General features: G+C 35.1%; 1 protein-coding gene across 1 annotated transcript in view; it reads right to left on the reverse strand.

The window, feature by feature from the left end:
* Nucleotides 1-27,353, reverse strand: part of TTN (titin) — a 240,350-nt gene that overhangs the window by 84,261 nt on the left and 128,736 nt on the right. Inside the window, exons 118-151 of the mRNA XM_072341903.1 lie at nt 21,328-21,432; nt 20,768-20,845; nt 20,330-20,383; nt 20,025-20,108; nt 16,168-16,218; nt 14,947-15,342; nt 14,483-14,758; nt 13,992-14,267; nt 13,704-13,843; nt 13,119-13,245; nt 12,767-13,030; nt 12,385-12,651; nt 11,994-12,257; nt 11,395-11,534; nt 11,145-11,271; nt 10,765-11,031; nt 10,402-10,668; nt 9,635-9,901; nt 9,383-9,522; nt 8,291-8,417; nt 7,400-7,542; nt 5,535-5,658; nt 4,756-5,022; nt 4,470-4,567; nt 4,124-4,292; nt 3,762-4,028; nt 3,340-3,606; nt 2,975-3,253; nt 2,467-2,875; nt 2,236-2,360; nt 1,874-2,140; nt 1,035-1,304; nt 636-938; nt 205-507 (exon numbers count right to left, since the gene is read on the reverse strand). Coding sequence (XP_072198004.1) covers nt 205-507; nt 636-938; nt 1,035-1,304; nt 1,874-2,140; nt 2,236-2,360; nt 2,467-2,875; nt 2,975-3,253; nt 3,340-3,606; nt 3,762-4,028; nt 4,124-4,292; nt 4,470-4,567; nt 4,756-5,022; nt 5,535-5,658; nt 7,400-7,542; nt 8,291-8,417; nt 9,383-9,522; nt 9,635-9,901; nt 10,402-10,668; nt 10,765-11,031; nt 11,145-11,271; nt 11,395-11,534; nt 11,994-12,257; nt 12,385-12,651; nt 12,767-13,030; nt 13,119-13,245; nt 13,704-13,843; nt 13,992-14,267; nt 14,483-14,758; nt 14,947-15,342; nt 16,168-16,218; nt 20,025-20,108; nt 20,330-20,383; nt 20,768-20,845; nt 21,328-21,432 — 7,008 coding nt within the window. The remainder of the gene's footprint in view (nt 1-204; nt 508-635; nt 939-1,034; nt 1,305-1,873; nt 2,141-2,235; nt 2,361-2,466; nt 2,876-2,974; nt 3,254-3,339; nt 3,607-3,761; nt 4,029-4,123; nt 4,293-4,469; nt 4,568-4,755; nt 5,023-5,534; nt 5,659-7,399; nt 7,543-8,290; nt 8,418-9,382; nt 9,523-9,634; nt 9,902-10,401; nt 10,669-10,764; nt 11,032-11,144; nt 11,272-11,394; nt 11,535-11,993; nt 12,258-12,384; nt 12,652-12,766; nt 13,031-13,118; nt 13,246-13,703; nt 13,844-13,991; nt 14,268-14,482; nt 14,759-14,946; nt 15,343-16,167; nt 16,219-20,024; nt 20,109-20,329; nt 20,384-20,767; nt 20,846-21,327; nt 21,433-27,353) is intronic.

The raw sequence follows: 27,353 nt of genomic DNA on the forward strand, positions 1-27,353 counted from the left end.
TTTTCAGATAAAAAGTACTGGCAGTTCTTGCTGTGCCAAATGCTCATAAGATACTTCTGAAATGTTTTAACACCAAAATTAGGAGAAGTCTAGCCAAACATGATCTTTTCAGTACACACATTTCTCTAATTGCTTCTTGGAACATTCTAGTACACATAATATTTAAATAACCAAATGCAATCACAGTAATGCTTGCATGCTTACCAATTGGGTCCATAATCTTCACTGCACGTGTAGGATGACTTGGTTTGCCAACTCCAACCATGTTTTGAGCTCTTACTCTGAAGAAATATTCTTCATTTTCCACAACATCATTCAGGACAGCTGACAGTTCATCAGCTCCAGTGGTCATAGTTGGCTCCCATTTGATGGAAGCTCTGTTACGCAGCTCAATAACGTAGCCAGTAATCGGAGATCCTCCATCATACTCAGGAGCTTCCCAAGTAAGTGTAGCACCAAACCTGCTCACATCAGTCACTTCTACATTTTGAGGAGGACCAGGAACTTCTATATTTCATTTTATGGAGAAAAAGAAAAAACAAGGTGTGTTTCTCTATCTATTGTTACAGTAAGTAATATTTTGTTATTCTTTCTCACTGTTATCAAGCACCAAATTTTTCATAACTTCTGCTCACCAAATTTGCTTTTAGCTTCCACAGGCCTCTCTGTTTCCACTGGCTCACCAGTACCCACTCGGTTCCGTGCACTAACACGGAAGAGGTACTCAACTCCTCCTTTCTGAAGTCCAGTAACAGTGTATTCACAGTTTTCAGCATGGTCAGTGACCACAATCCAAGTCTTACGCTTGATATCACGCCTTTCAACAACGTAGCCAATGATTTTACTTCCACCATCACTTTCCGGTTCTTGCCAGGCGAGACCAACTTCACCATCATAAGTTTCAGTGACTTCCAGGTTTCTAACTGGTCCCGGAACATCTAAGAAATACATAACAATAATTTAGGGGATTGCATCTTTTTATTTGATTTGGCTTAACTAAATATAAGTAACGTCTCAATAACAGGAGCACTTACCAATGACCTCTACATTGATGAAAGCTTCTGCCTGGCCATGTTTGTTTCGTAGTACAACCTTGTACCTTCCCTTATCTGATTTCTTTGCTTCATAAATTTTGAACGTAGTACAGTCAGTTGTTGTATCAACAGTTGTTGTTGGCAGACTTTCCTCCCCTTTCAACCATTCAGCTTCTGCTCTTGGGTAGGCATCATATGGAACAGTCATAGTTAAAGGCTTCCCAACATCAACCACTAGGTTCTGATCACCAGTCTTGATTCTAGGTGCAGCTAAAGAATATCAATGTGACAAATGAGTACTTCCATATTAGAAGAAAAATACAGACATAGAAAAGTAAACGGAGCTGTTATGTGAATTCTAAACAGGTTCCCATATATATTCATTGGATTGCTGCAGAGAGCAAGAAGCTCAGTCCTCCTTTAAAGTCAGGGAAGATGGAGCTGCTTTTTGAGCATTAACTTAATGTAATTTCCTGGTCTGAAGTTGAATGAATGAAGCCATAACTCATATGACTGAAATGAGTATATCAAATAATTTTTACATTTCACATCTGTAGTGACCTAATGAAAAGGTTCTGTCCTCTGTAAACTCAATTCTCACTCTTTACTGACAATGAAAAGTGTCCTATAATTTCCTCAACAGTTGGATCAGTGTGGTATAATAAAAAATGTTTGTTGTATGAATTATAATTCATACAGTTTAACAGACTTGCTCTTGTCTGATCCTGATTGCATATTCTTTCTGATGCAACTTTTTCAAAGAAAAAAAAAAATTTTAGTTGAAGAATTATTTCACTAAACTCACATTTTATAAAACAACTATGAAACAGGCAACTTACCGGCTAATTCAAGTTTAGCTCTAGCTTCCTTATCTTTAGCAATAAATCTGTATTCCCCTTGGTCACGAGGCTTTATCTCACACACCTGCAGCCTATGGACTTTTCCTTCACTCATCATCTGATGTTTGTCACCTTGGATAATAATCATGTTGTTTCTTAGCCACTTGACTTCCACACCATCTTTGTTCAATTCAGCCATGAAGATGACATCTGCACCTGGAGCTTCATAAACATCTTGTGGTGGTCGAATAATCTCCACGGGGATTTCTGAAATTAATGTCAATTCATTTTGGGTTATTTGTCTATCATTTCTACTATCACTAAATAATGAATAAATTAATCCTACTTAATTTTACAAGTACCTTCAACAAAAAGTCTTGCCCTAGATTTTCTGTCATCCACTCCACAGGAATATTCACATTCATCATCTAGTCTACAGTCTTTTATGATTAATCTGTGAAGATTTCCATCCTTTTCAAACTGATATCTTTATGGGAGAGAAAATAAGAAAACATTATTTTAATTTCCAGATAAAGACAGAAAGAAAAGTAAATATGTTTAGCATACAAACAAGCACAATAGAACGTGCGTACTTTTTGCCTTCCTTGATTTCTCTGCCATTTCTGTACCATTTTACACTAGCTTTCTCCTTGGAAAGCTGGCAGGTAAAGACAGCATCATCAAATTCAGTGACAGTCTGGTCCTGGAGATGTTCGATAAAATCTGCAGGTGCTTCTGTGATGAGAAGTTCTGCAACAGATTTGTCTTGTCCAGCAGTTACAGTGTATTCACCTTCATCTTTAAAGCCACAGTCTTTAATGATGAGTGAGTGTTTGTATTTATCAATTTTATACAGAACGCGCTTGTTAAAGGTGATCTCTTCACCATTCCTTGTCCATTTGAGAGTTGCATTAAGGCGATTGACTTTGCACCAGAATGTGACAGTTTTCTTTTCCATTGTCTCAATGTCTTCAAGGGGTTCAACAATTCTAAGATCCTCTTCTATTAAGAAAAAAAAAAAAAACAAACATGATTAATTTACATCCTATGAAATCAAAACAACAGTCATTGAATAACTTTAATACAGTGAATGTTTTTTACCTAATACTTTCAAGGCAGCAGAGCTCTCGGCATGTTCCCCTCTGTGGTTTGACAGTGAGATACTGTAGTTAGCTTGATCTTTTAACTGTGCATCCCTGATTCGAAGAGTATAAACTAAATCCTTCTGGACAATAATATATTTTGCACTATCAAATATTGCCTCGCCATTTTTGTACCACTTCTCTTTGGCACCCTCTTTATTCACTTCACAGTTGAAGATAATTTCTTGACCCTCATTAACTTCTTGGTCCTTAAGTGGAGTTATAATCCTGAGTTTTTCTGAAATCAAGAAAATGGAAGAAATAAGAAATCATATTGTACAAGAAATACAATAAAAATATGCACAATGATAAAATAAAGCTTACCAATCACTGTCAGGCGTGCTGTAGCTTTAGCTTCACCAACCATGACAGTGTACTTTCCTGCATCTCCTACAATGGAGTCTTTAACCACAAGTGTCCTCTTTTTGCCATCTGAAATGATGTCGTACTTATCACTGGGTTCCAGCACTGTGTCACCCCACAGCCATTGTACTGTAATTGCCTCTTTGGAAACTGAACAGGTAAATTCAGCTTTGTCTCCTTCAAGAACTTCAAGGTTTTGTGGTCTGGTAAGAAATTCTGCAGCAAGTTCTAAAAAAAAAATAAATAAATATATATATATACATATACACATTTAGGTATATATGATTTTATTTCTCTTTTTATTTGTGAAGAGAATAAACCAAGATGTATTGATCTAATTGATCTCTTTTTTCAGAACAAAGACAAAAAAGAAACTCTCTTACCATGCACAGTAAGTTTTCCTGTTGTACTAGAGCTTGGGAGTTTGCAAGTATATTTGCCAGCATCCTCAGGATGAGCATTACGTATGACAAGAATTCTCTTTCGGCCATCAGAAATGTATTCAAATCTACCACCATCTGGCACCTCCTCATCTCCTTTAAACCAAGTAACTTCAGCATTAGGCTTAGAGATTTCACAGATGAATCTTACAGTCTCATTTTCGTTTACTTCAAGATCATGAAGATTTTTTGTGAAAACAGCTTCTTCCTCTGCAAAAAAGAATTTGGAAAAACAATTAAGATTTTACATCAAAATAACATTTTTTCTTCTTTACAGATTAGATTCTTGAAAATAATGTGTTTACCTATCACTGTAAGTAGGCCAGAAGTTCTAGCTGTTTTTGCTTCACAGGCATATTCAGCTTCATCATCAAAGAGACATTTACTAATAACAAGAATGCGTTCTGCACCTTTGGAAATTATGTCATACTTCTTGCCTTTTCTTATTTCAATACCATCCTTAAACCACTTCACCTGTTTTAAAACAGTTTGACAAGGTTATTAAAATTAACATGCTCAGCATAGATTTCAGCTATGTGTTCTTTGGCATCAACACAATGACAATGTAAATTTTAAATAAAAGCTTTAGTTGAAGAAACTACTCAAATTTTAAAAATATAATAATAAAAAATAAAAAAATGTATTATTGACCTTAACACCTGGGCGAGAAATTTCACATTCAAACCGAGCAGATTCTTTTTCTTTAACTTCAAGGTCAGTTAGTGGCTTCAGGAATTCAACACGAAGAGCTATAAAACAAACAAACAAACAAACAAAACAAAAACAAAAACACAAAACACACCATTTTTTGTGGAGGAAAATCACAGGATATAACAAAATAAATTGCTGAAATGTATATTATGATCTATTGCTAACCGTAGACACAAGTACATAGAGTCTACAGCAGTTATTCCATAGAAAATTATAAACTACTTACGTTCAACATTGAGAAAACATGATGTCTTAAAATCTTTAGCATCACAGGTGTATGTTTTTGCATCATCCAGTGTGCAGCCATGGATAATGAGTTTTCTGACTCTGCCTTCAGAAATGATATCATACTTCTTTGTTTTATGAACTTCTTCTCCATTTTTAAACCATTTCACTTTTGCATTTTCCCTGGAAACTTCACATTCCAGTATTGCAGTGGCCTCCTCTTCAACAGTCTGATCCTCAAGTGGTTTAGTGAATTCAACTGGGGGTTCTGAAAATAGACAGATTTTTGGTAGAAAAGATATAAATTACATCTGACCTTCTGCTATTACAGAAATGTTCCATGCTGTTTACATTTTTTTTTTTTTTAACTGAATAATGAACAGTACTCCTGAACTTCTCTCTTGAAGCCTTTTTTTCATAGTTTTTCAGATACTCAAAAGACTAAAAGTCTTAATTAGATATGGTATTGGTGTGACACACTGAGGCCAGCTGAATGTTCAAGTCTGCAGTGAAGCTGTAGAAACCCTAAAGAACTGATTTATCTCCAACATCTGTCATATTTTTATAGTTTCACAATTTCACTGTTTTCTCAGCTCTTCTGTGAAACATCAAGATTTTAAGTAAGGGGCTATTTTTAGTAAGGAAATTTATTTACCATTCCAATGTTGCATATGCGAGCCCTTTAATTTAATATATGGCGTATGTTGACCTTGGAGTGTGAGGTGAAATATGAACAGCCTATTAACACTGGCTATGGTATAATTAAAATGACTGACTTACCTTTCACAAAAAGATTTGCCTGAGTTCTGAAATCTTTTGCAGTCAGTGACACCTCTCCAGCATCTGTTAACTTGACATCTCTAAGAATAAGTGTGTGAGCTCTCCCTTCAGCACGTGTGACAACCTTATAAAGTAAGTACATAGAAAATACTTTTGTACGTATCTACAACAAATATTTGAAGAACATTTAATGAAATAGCTTTTTTTTTTTAATTTATTTATTTTTTTTACTGTTGTTTGAAGATTTTTCTGTTTCCTTCTCTATGAAGTTTGGATAATTTCCCTTTACGTACTCAAAATATAGCTAAGATAAAAATCTTCTGAGGATTTTGAGAATCATTCCTGTTTTGTCTTTTCACTTACAAAAATATGAAATTTTATGTTTCTGCTCATGTTATTACTCCTACCTACATTTGAAGTAAAAAACTTTAGAGAAATATAAAGAGGTTTGGTCCCCCACTCTTTTTCAAGTGCTAATCTGATAATCTAATATTATTAAATTTTGTAGAAAATTCTGCCTCAAAAAAAAAAAAAAATCCCTGTTCATTTGTAGTTGAAAATTCTTGATAATTATGCATTTTAATGACCTACTTCCACATAAACATTTCTTCATAAATTTCAGCTGAAGAAAAATGACAGTTTTAAGTGGATATGCAAGCTGAATAAAAACCTAGAATTTTCTCAAGTAATTGAGAGGATAACTTAATCAGACAAGATCAAAATAATGTTTCATCACACAGAAATATTAAACCTGTGATAATACCAAGCCACAGCAGTGATTAATAGTTTTCCACCCTTTTATTTCTAGACTCAGAAGTGATTACTTTGGTTTATTAAACATCCCATCTGTTGAATTTCAATTTTGGGTATCTGTTCATAAATATAGTAATTGGATTGTCACTTCTCTGATAATTGTTTCTTTCTTTTCTTATTTCTACATTTTTTAATGATTTGTATTTCATTTAAGCAAATTTGGTGAAGCTCAGGAAGGTCTATTTGCCCAAACTGAAAACAATCAACTAAAACTACATTTAAAAGTAAAAAAAATATATAGTGAAGTATCATTAGGGGCATAATTACAGGTTCTGAAACTTTGCTACATTCTATGGTGCCTTGAAAGTTTGCTTTGTCTGATATTAACAACTTCTCCTAGGGCAATATGTAAAAAAAACCAAGCCAAACCAAAACAATAAAACAAAACAAAACAAAAACAACAACAACAAAAAAAGTAGTCTTAAAACCTAGCCATACCTATTTTATTTTATGCTTCCTACATTATCTCCCCCCACCATTAACATTAAATGTTAAACTGGCTACATTCCAGACTGCTCAGATCTCAAAGTTAAGAGCCAGCACTTGATGAAGGGTTAAAAATAGTTAGTGAGAAGTGCTTGACAAGCAAATCTGCTCAGAAAGTTATCTGTAGAGCCAGAACAAATGCCTGAAATGGAATTTGAATCCTCTTAATCCCCTTATATGCAGAATTGGATAGCAACTCAGCATTCAAGAGAAAAAAAACATTTCCTGAAAGCACCTTTCCAAACCCACTCACAGTAACTGCAATTAACCTGATCAAAAATAATTCATCAACTGTGTGGCAGAATCTTGCACAAAATCTTGCACAGAATCTTAGCTCCCCTTTGTATCAAACATACTTGTAGTATTCCACATTCTCCTCCTTTTCCAGGTAAAATATTCCATGTCTGAGTCAGTGAGAAGTTACCATTCAGCACAACAGCACTGCTGTGCCTTAGTATCTCTACTAGCAGAAAGCAAATTTAAAAAAAAAAAAAAAAATGTGGAAGAGGGATGAAAGTGAGGAAGGAGGAAAAAATATAAGGGAAAATAATATTTAGTCTCCTTACCTTATCACTGGGCTCCAGTTTCTTTCCTTGCAGATACCACTCTACTGGGATTCCCTCATAAGAAAGTTCACACTCAAAAGTTGCAGATTCCCCAGCTGTCACTGTTACATCCTTGAGAGGTCTCAGCAAGCCTATTACTCGAGCTTGGTAAGAAGACGACATCATTTTCAGATTAGTCACTTCTACATAGGAGAGAACTGCTGCCCTTATGTACTAATCTTCATGGTGGCTTCCCTCAAGAGAGACAGACATTGCAATGCTGCTCTTTTAATTCTCTAAATAGAAGGGGCCACCCTGGGCTTTTAGGGGAAGGGCTAGCGACCAAAAATTTCCTATTTGCAGAGCACGCTTCTCTAAATTGAACAAGGTCAGCAGGAAAGTTGCTGTGCATCTGTCTCTCTGCCAAGCCTTGCATGCCTCTTGCTAGATAAGGCATGTGTTTTCCAAAATAGCGAGGGCTAGGATTGGAGTAGGAAACAAGTGGTCTTCAACCATGTGGTCTGTCCCTGTCCATCATGATCTTAACCCTATCCCCAAATATCACTGTGATCCCATCCTCTCAGGTTAACATGATATTTTAATGCTGCAAAGCCTTTGCTGTGATACTTTGATTTCATAACTACATATGATGCCAGATCACGAAGAAGCATTCAAGGCCATCTCCTTACTTTTTCTCCTCTTAAATGAATAAACTATATCCAATATTATAATAACTAAGTAGAAATCATCATTCTTTAATTAAATGATAAAAAGTAGCTTAAGTAACTAATCCTCGAGTTGCTGTTCTGGAAATAATTGGCTTGGGTAGATTACAATATAGAGATTTTTCCATTGATACTAAAGATGTTTTGAGAGTGTTGTTTTTGTGTAAGTAATTTCAAAGACACTTACGTTTCACTCGAAGGTGAGCACCAGATTTGGCATTTGCTGCTTGGAAATCTACTCCACCAGCTTGATCTAAACGTACATTGTACAGTGTAAGAAAGTGCTTTTTGCCTTCCTCCTTGATTTCACAGTCCTTCAAAAAGAAAAATAAAATATTTTTTTTTCAGTATCTTGTGTTCCTCAGCAGAACAGCCTGTACTTCTCAGACTATGCATCTGTTATGTTCTCTTACATTCAGAAAACTCAGGCCCACTGCCCCTAACACACTCCATGAACTTTCATCGATAGTCTGCTCCCTTTCTTTTCCTTCTTTCTAATGCAACCTAAGAAAAGTGTGAGTGGTAATGTATTTGTGAGGGTGGCATTTATGTGCTGATGGATTAGCTAATACATTCATATGCAGACCAATCAGAAGGCTAGAAAGAAATAAAAAATGGTAAGGTAAACTTGTTTGGTGATCTTTCCTTGAAAAGGGTTCTTTCATCCAGTCACTGATTTTCATGGAACTTTTGATCATTTTGATTATTCACATCAGCACTGTAACATCAAACATGGCCAAATTATTACCTGTTGTGACTATTCAGTTTTTTAAAATTCCAGATCCTACCAGAAATGAATTAATAATATTTAATTAAGCCATAAACCATTTTAAATAACTTTTAGTTGTCATAGCAATAGTGAAGAGTATGAAAATGAGATCTGCACCTATTTAAAACAGACGCACCTATTAAAACATAACGCAAAACAAACAAGCAAACAAGAAAAATCCCCACAGAACCTGAAGTTTCTATTTTTAAATGCTGTCACGTTTAATGGAACTTTATGAGGTCTATGCATTTTGATTGTTAGAGATTGGCAATAGAGTGTATTCATGTAAAATATTTTATTGTTTAGCTATTTCATGTGAAATTTTGTGCTGATTTTTATTACATTTTTAAAGTTATTACTGAACATTATACTGTTTATACAATAGTTACCCTTACTGAATGTCAAATGAATTTTCACATAAGTTCTGTAACTGCCTTCTTCTCCCACACATTCCAGCTACATGTAAATTGTTAAGTAACATGTAACCTAAAACCCAAAACATATGCTTACAGGTGATTCAGTCAGGGGTTCTCCTTTTAGCTTCCAATTGCCATGGACACCTTCCTCAGATATTTCAATATCAAAACGGGCAGTTTCTGTCTCAATCACCTCCACACTATATAGTGGACGTATGATTTCAATGTCTCTGTCTGGAGAGTGGGAGGAAAAAAAAAAAAAAGGAAAAGAAAAAAAAAAAAGATTGATTTCCTCAGTCTCTAGTGGATCCCAAAAGACATCTTTGACATAGCAACACAGCCCTACCTTCAATATTGAGGTTAGCAGAGGTTTGATCGGTACCACAATCACAAGTATATTGTCCAATGTCTTTCTTCAAAGCTTTCTTGAGTATAAGTATTCTCTTTTTACCATCAGCCTTAATAACAACATTCTTTGATGGAGTAATTGGTTTGCCATCCTTCATCCATTTCACTGGAGCATCTGCTTTGCTGATTTCACATTGTAAAATCACTTCATCTTTCTCTACAGCTGTGTAATCCTGAAGCTTCCCAGTGAAGTAAGGGTCTCCCTCTGCAAGTGAAAAGATAATGATTCTTACTGTAAATACATTTCCTATTTATGCCTTGTAAGAGCAATTAAATATAGTCCTAATTAATATTGCATAGTTCTGCTGCAAAATGAGAAAACAAATATCTAAGAAGCATTTCAGTGTATTACTCATATTACTGACAAAATGATTTCACTCTTTTCAGGAGCTTCTGAGCACCATATAAGTAGCATTTTATAGCTAATTTTGCCATGTCTGAATGAAAGCTCAAAGTTATTTTAATTATCCCTTGTGAATGGTAAATGAAGACATAGAATAGGTTTAGGTAGAAAAAAAGCCAAACAAACCCAACCCTTGCCAAACAAAACAAATTGATTTTTCATTAGGAAGACTCTTCTGATATTATATCATATAAAATTATGATTTTATATTATTTATTTATATGATTCTATATGAATTATTATATCACATACAATTATTATTCTGATAATATATCATATAAAATCTTTTTGGGTAAGCTTACCCAGAACAGTGAGTTTAGCTTCTGAGGATTTGCCCATAGCTTCCACTCTAATCTGGGAAGTGTCATCAATAGTAAGATCTTTGATTGTGAGTGTATGGAATTTGCCATCATCTGTCATCGAAACCACTTTACTGGTATGTAATCGTTGGTCATTCTTGAACCAGACAACAGGGATATTTTCATGAGAGAGTTCCACTGTGAACACTGCAGTTTCTCGCTCCTTTTTTGTTACATCTTTGAGAGGAGTAATGAATTTCAGGCGAATACCTATGGCAACAAAATATTTCATTAGTACAAATACTATGAATAAAAATGGTTCAAGGACAACTATGGCACAACTCTTTCCTAGAAAGGCAGACAAACCTTCAATAATTAGCTTGGCACTTGTTCTTTTATCTTCAGCTTCAAACATATATTTAGCCTCATCATCAAATGCAACAGATTTAATAATAAGAGCATGTTTTGTTCCATCTGAAATTATTTCAAATCTTTCATCAGGAGTGACCTCTTGTGTTCCTTTTAACCAGCGGAAAGTCTTGGGCTCTCTGGACACTTCACATTCAAACTTGGCTTCGTCCTTCTCAAAGACCTTGACATCACTTAGTGGAGTAATGAAGATGAGAGGCAATTCTGAAATCCAAGAAGAGCACTTTTAGTTCAGCAGTAGATTTATATAGAAATTGCTATTACTAGATTTGTTCTAGTGTCCTGATATACAGATCTTGGTGAAATGCAAGCAGTACCTTTCACTTTCAGATTGGCAGCACTTTTAGCATTAGCAGCTTGGAAAGACACTTCTCCAGTCATATCCAGTCTACAGTTATGAAGAATAAGAATATGTTTCTTCCCATCTTCAATTATTTCACACTCCTGGAAATAAGGAAAAAAGAGCCCCTGACATATAGGTATTCCAAGAAACTACTCAGCAAACTGTATTATCAAATATGTATTCCTTGTGTAAATTATTGTCTAAGAATAAAGCAGCAGTCTCACAGGTGAAGGTGTTAGGGTCTCTCCCTTCAGTTTCCATATGGGATGGACATCAGGCTCAGAAATTTCAATTTCAAAACGTGCTGTTTCACCAACAAATACTTCCACTCCGTACAGAGGGCGCTCCACTTTAATTAAGCGAGCTAAAAAGATAAAAAAAGTTTACATTTTCTTACTCGTTTTATAACACAGAAAATGTAGGACTGAAAAGAATATTAACTCCCTCCTTATCCCTTCTTTGTAGAATTCAAATACTGCTACTGATAAATGCCACATCTTTTTAAAAAAAAATCAAAGTTGGGCAGTCTACTACCTCTTTCTACAATATGTCTGAAAGTTTACTTACTTTCAGCAAGAATATTTTTCTTCACAATTCAGTTAGATATGCTATATTTAATTAAGCTGACTTTTTTTTTCCTGACTGTAAATTGACAGAGGCAAAAATAAGAATCACTGTCTTTAAAACAGTCATTTATTATCTATTCTTAATATACTTGGTAATTTTTAATTTATATATATCAACTATATAATAATTAATCTTCTTTCAACTTTGTTTTACAAAGGCTTCAGTATTTTTTCTTAGCCAAGGTATGATGACTTACGCTCAATGCCAATGTTACAATTTGTCTTGTCCGTTCCACAGCTACACTCATAAACACCCTTGTCACCCTCTGCAGCTTTCTTGATTGTTAGCATACGGCGCAAACCATCTGTTTTTATTGAGATTCTGCTTGAGGCAACAAGTTCTTCACCATCTTTGTACCATTTTACTGGGACATCTTTGCTAAGTTCACATTGCAAAGTAACATCATCTTTTTCTAAAGCGCTGTAGTCTTGTAGTTTCACAGTGAAGTATGGATCAGCCTCTACAAAAAGGATATTGGATATGAAACATTAAATTAGTGATACAAACACATTATATTGCCACTCTGCTTAAAAACTTGTTTATAGTTATGGTATAGTGTATCTTATACAGCATATTTATGCAATTACCTAAGACTTTGAGGTTTGCCTGTGTGTTCATATCCTTGACTACAGCTTTGATTTCAGAGATATCATCAAGTGTTACTTCTCTCATTTCTAGTTTATGAACTTTTCCTTCTGAAGTAATAAAAACGGTTCTGCTTGTGTGGAGTCTCTTATCATTTTTGTACCATTTCACTAGCATGTCTTCATGAGAAAGCTCAAACTGAAAATGGGCTGTTTCTCCTTCTTTCACTGTCTGATCCTGTAGAGGTGAGATAAACTTCAGCCTCACACCTGTAGGTTAAAAATAAAGCATGTGTAATTACCACCAGAAAAAAGCTAATGTGGTTCTAAAATATACATTACAGATATATGTAATTTTGTAACATTTTGTTCATAAAATACTTGCCTTCAACAAACAGTCTAGCTGTGCTCTTTTTGCCTTCAACTTCAGCAGTGTATTCTCCTTCATCATCAAACTGAGAATCATTGATTACAAGAATATGTTTCTTTCCATCTGCAATGATGTCAAACTTTTCTCCAATCTTCAGTATATCAGTGCCTTTAGACCATATAACGTTGGCTTCTCTGGTAAGGACACATTCAAATCTTGCTTGGCGTTTCTCAGGGACAGTGACATCTTTTAGAGGAACAGCGAAGTCCAGTTCAATTTCTAGATACAAAACAGAATATATTATTTATATCCTTGCTCAGAATTCTTTTAAAGTTGATATTGTGTTTCATCCCACAGCACATTGTACCTTTCACTGTCAGGATAGCTGTAGTAACTGCATTAAGTGCTTGGTAAAGGACTTCACCAGCTTGCTCTAACTTGACTTTGTGCAAAGTTAGGAAGCGTTTTCCTCCTTCAGCCTTGATTTCACATGTCTGCAGGGATGACAGACTTTGTTAAATATTATGCAAATTCATTACTTATAGGCATTTTTAATAATTCTACAAACATTTGATACACTGTAGAGTCATAAAGAATGGAATTATTTCTCAAAAAATTAACTTACTAAAAAATGACCAAAAAAAAAAAAAAAAAAAAAAGATTGCATTTCCACCCTTCTTTTAAGTATATAATTCCCAGTGATGTACAGAAGATATTTCTATTACTATCTGAATAATATGCCATTATCTTTAGAGAAAAAAAGCATTTCAAAAGATAGTCTAAAGGCATATAATCCTTACGTTGAGAAACACATTATTTTAATCACCAAAATATTTAGTGTTTCTACATTCTGGACTGAGTGACACGTCTGCAAAAAATTTACCATAAAGACTTAAGTGAATCTGCTGATAGTGTTTAAGTAATCTATGTTGTTATATTCAAGGATGCTTACAGGTGAGGGTCGCAGGATTTCACCTTTCAGCTTCCATTCACCAGGAATATCTTCTTCCGATATTTCTGTATCGAAGTTTGCTGTTTCTTTCTCATAAACTGTAACATCTTCTAATGGCTTCAGAAGTTCAACTTCACGTTCTAGAATGCACACATTAGTGGATATGTAATTAGGTCAGGTTTTGATTGAGCTTTACAGGACAGATGACCGTTTTTATTTTCATTTAGAGATTTTGGAATTATTGGCATATGATGTGATTAAACATATTGAAAATAAAAGATTCCTTACCCCCAAGGGTCAGTTTAGCAGGGTATCTGCGACCTTCAACTTCCACGGAATATTCTCCAATATCAGCAGGGCCAGCATTCTTAATTTTCAGGAAAATTTTATTTCCTTCTTTCAAGATTTCTGTCTTGTCAGTTGGTTCAGCAGGAATTTCCTCATCGCCTTTAAACCATTTAATGTTTGGTGTATCCTTGACAATGTCACAGGTAAAAGTAGCTGTTCCTTTTGGCTTCACATGCTGGTCTCTTATAGGTTTTACTAGCCAGTCTCTTATCACTTCTGCATTATAAGAAGTTGCACAGAAATACAGGTTAACAGACTTCTAATACAAATAGATGAGTCATAAACAGAAAAAAGAGGACTTACAGATTTTATATTACAGCAAGCATTTAATAGCTGTAGAATTTCTACCTACAAGTATATATTGTAATGTCATGGGGAAAATACTGATTTTAAAAGAGCCATAGACAAAGGAGATTATTTTGATTGCTTACCTACTACCTTAACACAAGATGAGCACGAGAGCTCAGAGTCCTCCACGGTAACAGTGTAGGTGCCAGCATCAGAATCATCTGAATTGGTGATAGTGAGGGAGTGTGACAAACCAATAATACCCAGAGCAAATTTCCCAGGCTTGTCTTTGATGATCTTCCCATCCCTTCTCCAGACCACACTTCTTTCTTTATTAAGCTCACAAGTCAAGTACAGTGGCTGGCCTTTAATCACAGTGACTTCTTCTTCAAGTGTTTTCACAAATCGTACTGGGAGTTCTGAGAGAAACAAATTATTTTGATTACTCTCCTTTGCATAGCATGATGAAGAATGCCTTACATACTAAATCGAACTTTGTAACTTTGTAGTTATTGATGAAAACTAAAATATGTATTTGTCACTGTAAATTCATAAGCTTTAGTAGGTGTTAGCCTTTAAATTACTGACAAATCTGAAATGGGATTACCTTCAACAATGAGTTTGGCAGTAGAGGTCTTCTCTTTGTTCCCTAGTCGTAATACACATGTATATTCACCAGCATCTGACAGCTGGACATCAATGATATGCAATTTCCTATCTTTGCCATCAGCAATAAACTTATGCTTTGGGCTCTCTCGGATGTTACTTCCATCTTTCATCCAGCTGGTAATTGCAGTGGATGGTGAAATAAGGACTTCAAAGATTGCAGAAGACCCAACAGATTCTGCTTCTTTCAGCACAATATCTTTCATCTCCTTGACAAACTTCAGCGGCACAGCCTTGAGTTGATAAGTGAATGGAGGCTCTTCAGGAGGTTTTTCACCACCACTGCCTGGTCTGAGTTTTCTTCTTTCTGCATCTGCTGGTGAAGGTGTCTTCTTGGCTGTAATTCAGATTCAGAAATAAATAACTTAATTGTTTTATTTTACTGTTCTTCTATGTTTCCTGCAGTGCCAAAGTGGAACTGGTTTCTAATCCACCTGCTTCACAGTGTTGCAGAACCCTAAGCACTTAATGGAATTTCAATAGAGCTAGTAATTAGTGTTAAATTTTTGAGTTAATATTAGATGAACTGAAAAAGCTGTGACAATACTAGTAACAAGATCACAAAATCTCTTCTATTGAGATTGAAACATGGAAAAACAGAATCATGCATTTATGTATTGAATTTGAAGGCAAGGGTATTCTGAAAGAAACTGGTTTTGAACTTCATAATGATCTAATTTGTATGAGAATCCAAAAGGGTTTAAGTAGCTCTTCTACCACCTCCTCTTTGCTCCCAATGGACTAGTTGTGTCCTGAAAGTGGAGGCATAGCCTTGCTTTCATGTTATAGCTTTGTTGGAAGGCTGTGCGATCTCTAACTTCATTCATACCATAGCCAAGTTTGATTTCATCTAATATTCTGGTGATGTCCAGCTATTGAGAAATGCATGCAAAGTTTAACTATCTATCATTGGCTGAATCAGCTGAAATTTTAAAGATGCATGCCTATTAACTACTGTTGCTTAGTCAAAAACAACAGATCTTCTAACACACTATAAAACTCTTTGCTGGGTAGTCTAATTTAGAAGATTGCTGAATAGTGTTTTTTTTTTTGTTGTTGTTGTTGTTTTGTTTTGTGTTTTTTTTTTTTAAAGCACTATTTATAATCTGAGTTCAGGATTGTAAGACAATAGCAATTATAGTTATTTAGTAATCATTCTTACCTTTGACTGGGCTGATACCCTTTGGAGTTTCTTCTTTTGTCGGCTTGGCCTCTGAAGCAGAACAGCAATATTATTAGGAATGGAGTTAAATAAACATGCATATCAAAATTAAGATAAATTTATTTTACAAATAATATTTTCTCCTCCCTTTGTTATGTACACATGGAAGGGAAGGAAGATATAGACATAAATATTTATATAACTTATGCTGTCTATATCTGAATGGTAAGCTCAAATTCTTTGAGGATGGCTGTATATTTAGCACTGGTGATCAAAAGGCAGCTTAGGAACTCCTAATGCCTCAATTTAATGTCCTGCAAAATTCTGCCATTCTCTAATACTTCACTTGCAATTAGGCTCCTGATCGATACCCACCTGTCAATCAAAACAGTTGAAGTACCTGTTACAAATTATGTGTTATTTGAAAAAAAAGCCCACATGCTTACTGATGGAGACAACAAAAATATAAGTTGTATAAATTAAATATGTCAGGACACTGTGATATTCTCACAACTGAAGGATGTTCCATAAGCTGTCAAGACTCATCTAAAACATTTGCCACACTATTCTGCTTCTTATCATGACTTGTGAAAGAAAATATAGTGTATACTTCTAATATGAGAATGATATGAATGAAATGCAGGACAGATTTTATTGCAGTGGATGGAAAAATGAATGCTAGAAAAAATGTGCAAGTATTTCTGAGAAGACAATGGCACACAACATGATTTATACAGTTTCACAAGAGTGTAATGTTCAGACAGTGAACATAAACTGCACAGAGACACTTACATACAGGTAAGACAAACATGTAAAGGGTGGCTGAATGCCAAAAGAGTAGATGGAAATGCGAATGGCGTTAAAGAACAAACATTGCAATGGCAAATGGTACTTTCTCTTGAAGCATATAGTAAAAGCACTTTGTGGAAGAATTTGGCAGTCTTCCTCACCTCGCTTTGCATGAGGCTTAGCAGGAACATCGAGAACTTGATGTGATTCTCCAGATGCATCCAAATTACTGTCATCACTGAAAAGGCTACTGGCCTGCTCAATCACATGAGCAGGTTCTGATTTCCAGTACTCTTTCCCTCCTTCCTCCTTCTTGGGAGTGATTATCTTACCTATGCTGGAGGAATAAGTGATTTCTCCACTTGCAGGGATTCCTTTACCTGATGTTATTTTGCCTGGAAGCATTTCCTTCTCTTTTTTCTTACTAACAGATGTGCTTTTTCTAATGTCATTTTCAGTTGCTGGTTTTTCATCTGAAATATCTACTATATCTTGAGACATTCTTCCAGAAAGCTTCACTTCTTCCACAGTCAAAGAAGCTTTCTTTTCTTCAGTTTTAATTTTGCTGCTTTTGACATCTGGAGCTTTTTCACTCTCATCCTGAAGCTTCTGAATCAGTTCTTTATCTTGACTCCTTGGTGGCTGAATAGTAACTTTCTTTGCTGACTCATTCCTGTTAGCTATTTCATCTCCAACTCCCTTTTCATGTTCTCCTATGGAAACTTCACTTTCCATTCCTTCACCTATAATCATTGTAAAAGATTCTTGTTTTCCCATGGGCAGCTCTTCAGGGGCATTAAACTGTCTCAATTTGTCTTTTCTTAAGTGAGTGCTGAAAATAGTTTTATCTTTCTTCTCTGATGTAATCCTTCTGCCTGGTTTTTTATCACTTAGTAGTGCTTCCTCAGTCAACAGTGTTTCTAAGCCCTCCTCACAATGAACTTCTGTGGGTTCTCCTTCCTCTGCAGAATATTTTTCTCCTGTTTTCAATTCCACTGCTTGTGGATTAAGAACACACTGTTCAAAGTCTCTGTAAGCTTTTACTCTGGGGACCATCTTATCTTCACTGAGATGTTCTAGGTCAATATCTTTTTTCAGTGCTGGTTCAGTAGTCTCATCAGACAGTTCTAATGGATGTAGGTCTGATAATATAATATCCTTTTTCTCATCTTTCTCATCATCTTGAATAATTTCCATTTTCTTTGCTTCTTTATTAAGAATCTTATACATAGGAATTTCAGCTACTGTGGTACTATATTTCTTCATGTGTTGAGCTTTCTTCTGCATATCATGATCCTTCATGGATTCTCCAGGAGGAATTTCTGATTTCTCTAGAGTAAATTCTCCTCTCTCTTCTTCACTGGTAAACAGAGGAGTATCAGATATTTCTGTTTCTGTAATAATTTTCACAAATGAGGTTTTATCCTTAATGAGAGGTTCTTCATGTTGCAAACTGATGTTTGATTTTCTCTCTTTTCTTAGAAATCTCTTCTTGTCTCTGGGCTCAAAAGGCCCTCCGGGTATAAGACTAGGTACATCAGTTGATTCATTTTCTCCTCCTTTTTCATTTGCAGGAATCTCTCTTTCCTGAAGAAGCTTAGACTTGTCAGAGATTCCCTCTATATCACCTTTCTCATGAACAGCCACTTTAGCTTCATCCCCCTTTCCTTCTCTGGAAACAGTTTCCTCATGTTCAGATGATATACAGATCAATTGCAATTCCTCATCAACTAGTAGTGGTTCATTCTTTTCATAAATAATGTGACCCATTGCAGCTTCTCTTGTCTCACCTCTAGGGGTAGGAGTCCTTGAAATTAAATGTGTCATTTCTAGCTCCTCTCCTTCAGGAGGCAGCACAAAATATTTAAGAGATACTTGCTCCTGCTTATATCCCTCTGACTTTAGTATTCCATCAGCAGTTTCCAGCAAGGTTTTTAACTCAAGTGGCTCTACCATCTGAATGTCCAAAACTGTCTCCTTAGGACTTACTCTCTCTTTCATAAGTGCATGTTTCTCAACTGATATCTTCTTTAACACAATTGACTCAGTCTTGTCTTCTTCCACTGGGGGCATTCTACCTTTCTGCTTTAGTAAAGATGGTGCATCAGGTTTTTCTGCAGCTACAAAGATTTCACAGGTAATTTAGAGAGTTAAAATCCAAAAGAATAAGCATCAAGAACAATACATCTTAAGACAAAATTTCCAGCTATACCTGAAATAAAGTGAACATAGAACAATTTTTCTTCGCACAACAGACTACACAACAAAACACAAAACATAGCAAAACGGATAAGAATGTCACATAAATACAGCACAGAAAGTAAACTGTCATGGTACAGGGCATCATCCCAGTAGTTTACTAGTCTGCATTCAATCCAAGTTAAAAGCAGCAGAGAGTAAGGGTTTGCTAGGACCTTGTTACCTATATAAAATGGATAGGAGTGCCACTACGTCATCTAATCAGTGGCCGATTGAATGATGGGAGAGCAACATCTATATCAGCTCTACTGATGGACCTCAGATTTGGAATGATTTGAGGAGGAGAAAGAACTATTTGTTCATAGTGAGGTATGACTCAGAGTCCTAAGTGTATCATATTAAAATACCAATACGCTGGTTCTTCAACACTGCTGCCACTTTCCCTTGGGATTTCAATAACAAATTACAAAGCAGAAGACCAAATAATGCAGGAATTACTTAGAAATATATGTAATCTTCCATTTACAACACAGAAGATTCAAGATGCAGTTCACAAGATATATATCAGAACATAAACAACATAAAAGAACAAACAGAATACACAAATTTCACAGTAGGACAAAAAAATACAAACATACATTTCACAATCCAAAAACAACAGCATAGATTCATCTCAGTGGTATTCCACAGAGATAAGCTTCACATCAGGTGACAGTATTAAGGATATCAGGATCTTGGGGCAGGATCTAAAATTACCTGGTCATGAATGAGTTAGATGATTGTACAGCTCTTAATTGTCTTTATCTTTCATGTATTTAGGCATCTTATAGAGAAAAACCCGGTAAGTAGCAAAGAGCTATCATAAATACCTGCTTTCTTTCCAACAACAGGAGTTGTCACTGGTGCAGTAGTAACAGCTGGTGCTGGTTCTGCTGGTTTGGGAGATTTTAAAGCTGTAGGGGAAAAAAATATAAAGAAGTTCTCATATATTTATTTCAATGAATACTTCTGTTTTAAGCATGATATTCTCTAAGATGTTCTGCAGGGCGTATGTCTTTATAGTACTAAAGCTCTAAAGCTGACGTATTTTTAATGTCATTTTAAGGAGAAAACTCTAAATGAAAAAGATGTACAAGTAAGGTTGCACTCATATTCATGGCTAGAGAATTCTTACCTATGGCAGGTTTAGGTTCAGGCCCAGGAACTGGGATAGCTGCCTGCTTAGGTTCTGGCATTTCAAACACAACAATTACAAATAGGTTAATTTACATATTTTCTAATCTCTTTGGACATAAAATTTACAAGCAACAATACAGACAGAGTTAGTGGAGGACAGACTTCATTGTTTTTAACCAATTTTGCCAGCAAGCAAGAAATTTACTTGAGATGAACTCTTTTAAAGCAAGATATGGTAGAAGAGAAAGATAAATTTTTCAAGCATTGAAGACTCAAAGACAAAAAGAAATCCTGAAGAATGCAAAGTGATTAACAAGTATCCAGTAGTCATGGACAGAAGGGATGGCAGCAGAGCATTAGTTCAACTCAGCATAAAATGCAGCAATTAATAAAATTTAGTTGCTGCAATAGAGAAAATAGCATCACACATCTGTACCTTTTGGTGGTTCAGGCACATGTTTCTCCTCCTTTTTAATGACAGGTATCTCAGTTTTCTTCTTAGGAACTTCTGAGACTTTAAAACATTGTTTTGTAAGATATACTGAAACACCTTGGACCCCAAAATACCTCTCTCTCCAATATAATTATAAGTTTTCACTCTTTTCAGACTTCAAGAGCTTGAGATGTTGTTAAGTTTTAAGAACATGTATTTTGAAGGCTGGGATTTGAATAAATTAGAAACAGTAAAATGGACAAAAGGACACATATTTGCAAGACCTTAGCTAAAAAAGTACTTGAATTAACCATTTCACAGCAGTTGTATTTTTATCAGTTTTACAACAAACTTGTAAATTTCTCTTTTACACTCAGACTGACAAGTAATCACACACTGTAGAATTCAGATCCGAATGCATATGCCAAATCTGGTTGTGCTTCCAGTAAAGCTCTGATTCACAGAATTACATTTATTGAGGTAATCTATTAAAATCTGAATTTTAAAATTTGGAGAATTTTGGAAAATTTTTCTACCAGATAGATTTGAATGTAAACTAGTACCTTCGGGTTTCTTAATTTTTTCTACTGGTGTAGGTACTGGTTTAACTTCAGGTTTAGGTTCTTTCTCTGGTTTAGGTTCTTCCTCTTCTGGTTTCTTTCTAAGAACTTTAAAAGAAAATTAATCTCATTTTTAAAACACAGGTAAATAAACGAATAAGATAGATAGTGAGCAAGACAAAAGCCTAAGCACATACAAACAATGAAGAAATCGGCATATGAAATACACAGTAAGATACTATTCTGAAAGCATTTTAAAAGTCATCTAGAGCAAAAAGATGCTTTAATTAAGATCACTCTCTCTGAGTAGAAAGATGTTAACTGTCTATGACAGAATATGATTTCTTATCATAGAAGTTTTGTGGAAAAGATATGATGGGTATGTATTTCAGGAGAACAAAATAAGATAAATTATATTTTAAAATAATATTATCTATTAACACGCTATTCATCAAGTATGTTAGTTAACAACATCTTTTCTTGTCAAGCTATTTTTAATCTACAAATATTCAATATGTAATCCAAAATGTTTTACTAGATGAAATAGCATCACTGCAGTTTCTTAATGCTTTCTTTTCAACACACTTTAGGAATTGTTATTTGCACCTATGGTGAGTGAATATTGGATTAATGCTATGAAGATACAGTTAGCAGAAAAGTGCCTGTATACAACATCTGAATTTCTTCTGTCAGTCTCATGCTTCTGAGAGAAAAAGTGCATCTATTCCAATTTAATGATGAATTACCACACAAATATGCATTAGTAACTGAAATTGCAGGTGATTTTCAGGGACAAAATGAAGGATTCTAGATTAAATATCTACTGACTTCCATCATGGAAGAAAACTATAATTTTCAATTGTTGGATTTCGAGAGCTCTAATCTATATCTTGTCTGGGTTTCATTTTGCTTATTTTTGCCCTGTCAGATATGCATTTTGGGTATCTAATGAGATTCATCTGAAAAACTGAGCATCTGTGGAATTGGATTGTCTAAAATTTGAAGGCCATGAATGATCATTCAGTATTTCAAAATGGATGGGAATTACTACTACTTTTTTTAAGCCTTGAGCACAAAGTAATTTGGAAGGCTCAAGACTTTGCAGGAAAAGAGAATGATGTACAATAGTGCCACCGGACTATCACGGGAAAATGTATAGGTGTCCATGAACTGAAGACACTGAAACATTGAGTTTTTGCATCAGCTTTACAAAGAATAGAAAACAGGAGAGAGTTACAACAATAAACCAGATTTTCAGTATTCTACTCTGTTTTCAGCATAGATCCTTTGGAATTAACTAATTTTCTATATCCCCTTGCTTTATCTCTTCTTTTATAAACTCCTTCCATGATAAACACACATCAAGTAGTATACTATTCATGTAGTTTTCCACACCACATAAATCAACATTACTAAGGAGAACACACTGAATAATGTTAGTATGCTGGGCTTTTATACAACTATAAGTCACTATACCTCTTTTCAAAACAACTTCTTCTTTTGGTGGAGGAGTAACTTCAGGAATTACTCTGCGAGGTTTCTTTACCAGTCCAGGAACTTAGGAAAATATTATTCCAGATTTTATTATAGGTTCATGCCAGTAGGAAGAGCTAACCAACAACTAACAACTCCAAACACACAAATAAAGTGCTGGTCTACTACTAAACATTCAAAGCAAAGAATTGCTGAGATTGAGGTCAGTACCTTCAGTCAACCTCCCATATTATTTGTTCACAGTAGTCTTGGCCCATGCACAAGAGTAAATTTTCATACAAAATAACAAAAGTGAAGTATGGTCTAAGAAAACCACAAGAGTTATAAATTCAGAGAGTTATCATAGTTACGTTCTAACTCTTTCGTTACCTCCACCTGTACTATGATATTCACAGTTTAATCTCTAAATTTAAGAAGCGTTAAAAAGAGATGTTTATGCAGTGTTGCTTAGAACCCTAATACATATGAAAAAAGTGAAGGAGTACTTGTAAAAAGTGTCTTGCTCAGCTTATCTTTCATAAGCTAATTCTGGAAGCATCTTTTTGCACAATAAAGTTACACTTCAGACAAATATTAAGTATGGATGAAGAACGCTATATACATTTAAACAGCATATTCTTATTTCTCTGTAAGCAGAGAACTGGAATAAACATCTACACAAATGACAAACTTACAAAACACTTTCTTATTCTTCCATGATTATCTTTTTTATATCCCACAAATTGCAAAATGGGAAATTAATAAGAACATGGAATAAATCTATTCAAGACTAGAGTCCATGCTTGAAGTATAATCTAACAAAGGCACCACTTTTTAAAGAATTAAAGAAGAATATACAGAAAAGTAAAAGTCTTGGTTCAAAAGATGCCTCAGAGAATAAAGATATTTCTATTAGGCAAGTACCTTTAGCAGGTGGGGGTTCCAACTGTGGAGCCTCAACAGGTTTAGCTGTCACAACTTTCTTCTTTGTTTCAGGAGCTTTAAAGAAAATTATTTGAATTTTATCATATATACCATTAGATTCCAAAAGAAATAACTTTCTCAAAAATCCATATAGCTGGTTAATACTAGTGACACAGCAGAAAGACAAGAGCTACAAAGGTAAGATTCCGGTTGATTAGCTTTTTAGAAGAAGTCTGATGAAATGAAGCAGAGTTGATTTGAAACCAATGTTTAGAAAGCAGAATCAGCAAATTATGCATGGGGATTCTCGTCATTTGTAAGAACATATTCAAAGTAGAAGAATTATGTTAAGGATAAAACAACGTGTTAACTTTTTAAAGAGTTTTAAGAATACATTTATTTATTCCAGAATTATTGAAAAGAACACGTGCAAACTGACTTGGCATAATACTACTAAAATATGGTAACAAAATAAAATAAAATAAAATAAAAAAATTACCTACAATATGCTGAAAATTCATAAAGATTTAGTATCAGCAAGATGCATATTAGAGTAATAATAGAGATGGGAAAAAAACAAACAAACAAACAAAAGAAAACAAACAAAAAAACAGTGATATGTCATAAAGCACACTTTTTAAGATTCACCAGTGTAATTAAAAAGGATTACACGTCTGAATTCCCATTGTTAATTGTGGCTTCAGATGCTTATACCTTTAAGCAGTTCTTTTGCCAGTTTAATATCTTCTGTTGGTTCAGGAACTGCTGGCTTTCGCTTTTCAGGAATTTTCTTTTCAGGTTCTGGTGCTTTAAATAACATTAGGTATATTTAGAATAAATGTACTACCACAGTAGACATATGAAGAATGCAAATGTAAAGATGATCATTTTCCATTTCCAATGAAGTTGATGAAAAAATCTCTTTGATCAAAACGGTGTAAGAGTTTTAGGCTATTGCTCTGTAGCTTACACAAAACACAGATTTCAAGCTGACTTAAAAAAAACCAAACATGTTAATAACATGGGGACAAAGGTGAGAAAGCAAATGATAAGATCCAGTTGACAGGAAACAAAGTGAAAGCACTTACGATATTTTTTATATTATACTTAGAAGAATTAAGAGATTGGACCTCATTTGCAACATGTAACAGAGAAGGAAATACATGGAGACTGACAACACACAGGTACATTTGTGGAGAATAACAGAGCAAGAAAAATTTGTTCAGCAATGAAAGAGGAAGTTGTCTGATAGCCTCTTGGTAGTCTATATACCTTCAACTGGTAAAGCTTCTTCTACTTCTGTAACTGCAGTTTCTTCTGTCTCTTCAGCTTCACTTTCCTTTTCAATTTCATATTCTTTAAAGAACATTGATAACTGGTGTAAGTTTCCAATGATAAGATCATTGCAGATATCAATAAAAAGAAGGCTACTCCAATACACACAAACAAGTACATGTTAGGATATATAATCAGTCAGTATATTGCTAACTTTGCAGTTAATGCATTCTTTGAGAAAACTGTTGTATCTGCAAGTATAATTCAGGGTTGTGTAGAGGATAGTATTTTTTCTGCATACAATATAAATGAAATAAATTTTGGATGATTATTTATAACTGGAGAAAATAAAAGCTTGAATGTTCTCTATTAATTTAAGATTATAACAGTAACAGAAATACTGGATCTCAAGAAACATGAATTTAGTGAGAATTGATTACTGCCTAAAATTGCATAATAAAATATACTCTTACGAATACCCAATGTAGGACCATGTGAAAATATTTAAAGTAATATCTTACTCTCATATGGAACTGTAATAGTAGAGATTAAAATAAATAAATAAATAAATTGGTATAATCTAAAATGTAAAGTAAACAAATTACAATAAATAGAATGGGGAAAAAAGAACAAATCAGTTTGTTCTGTTTTGTTCTGTTGTTTTTTGTTTGTTTGTTTGATTTTTAAAGCATACATTTGGATGAACAGTTAAAAGGACTGTCTTTACAGTAATAGCCATGATGGTATATACCTTCACTTGGTAGAGGTTCAGGTATTTTAGGAAGAGCAACAGGTACTTCCTCCTCTGAAGCAACTTTCTTGGGGACCTCAAGCACTTAAAAAAATATTAATACATTTATTTTACATGTAAATAAATGTGTGAATGAAACATTAAAAAAATAAAAAATAAAAAAAAAAAAAAGAAGACAGCTACCACAAAGAAAATATCAGTGAGTAACAGTGTCCACAAAAACAAAAGAGTGTATTCTTGTATTCTAAACAAGAAGACAACAAGGTAACACAACTGACAGATTCCATAGACTCAGTTATAAACAAAGGAAAGAGAAACAGAAAAGGCATTCAAAGAAAGTGCCTTCTAGACATATATACCTTTGGTTGGAGGAGGTTCTGTTTTTTTGAATTCTGGCTTTTTAGGTGTTTCAAGAGTCACTTTCTCCTCTGGTACAGACCTCTGTGTCACTTCCGGTGCTTGTAAAGATATTTAATTTTCATTTTTGTAAATATTGAAACATACACAAGCAAAACGCAGAAAAGTACCAAAGATAAGAAACAGATAAAGAACATGAAGAATAAAATTTTCAGTGACACTGCATGCGCAAATACATAAACACTGCGCATAGCATTGAAAAAACTCTAATTGATCATGTCACTGATGTATATACCTTTCAGTGGAGGAACCTCACGTTTTGTAAGGACAGATACAGGCTCTGGTTTCTTGGGCAGAGCCACAGGCTCTGGTTTCTTGGGCACTGGCACAGGTTTCTTGGGCACTGCCTCAGGCTTCTTGGGCACCGCCTCAGGCTTCTTGGGCACTGGCACAGGCTTCTTGGGCACCGGCACAGGCTTCTTGGGAGCAACCACTGGAACCTCTTCTTTTGGCTCCTCCTCCTCAACCACCTCAGGCACTTTAAAGATATTAGTTCCTTTTACTTGACAGGGACAAAGATCAGCAAACAGCCTAATGGTGAGCAGCAAGGCAGAAAATAAAGCCCGTGGCAAGCTACAGGCAGTCCTCTTCAGACATCCACTTTTCTTTTAGGAGATCTGCTTGCAGCAAAGAACCCAAGCAGGGGCTTACGGCAGGGCACATGCCCCAGACCAGCACCACCCAGTGCCACAGGACCACATGGGCATGTACAGACACAAGGTGAATAAATGCCGCTCACACCCCTCCCCAGTGGAAAGCAGAGGGCCAAAGAGCAGTCAGCGCTGCATCAGCCCAGAGAGTAGGGCAGGCGCTTTCAGGACACCACTGTATACCTTCAGCTGGAGCAGCTTCTGGCTCTTCAAGCTCTGCAGCAGGTACTGCCTCTTCTGGTGCTTCCTCCTCCTCTTCTGGGACCTCTGCCTCCGGCATCACAGGCACTTCAAAGATATTAGTGGGGTTCATTTTATAGTGATGCAAAGACTGGCCAAGCAGGAACAAACACCAGGGCAATACAGAAGCTAAACACTACAAAAGCATGACAAAAACCACTCACACTGCAGCACAGTTTGCCCAACATTCACAAATTCAAGACTCTTAGATTTAAAACAAAGACAGGCCAAGAGAGGGTAGGACAACACTCAAGAGAAGCAGATTAAGTATCTTCTCTGTCAAGTTATCCATCAAGTCA

The sequence above is a fragment of the Excalfactoria chinensis genome, chromosome 7 (assembly GCF_039878825.1).
Source record: "Excalfactoria chinensis isolate bCotChi1 chromosome 7, bCotChi1.hap2, whole genome shotgun sequence".
NCBI classification, from domain to species: domain Eukaryota; kingdom Metazoa; phylum Chordata; class Aves; order Galliformes; family Phasianidae; genus Excalfactoria; species Excalfactoria chinensis.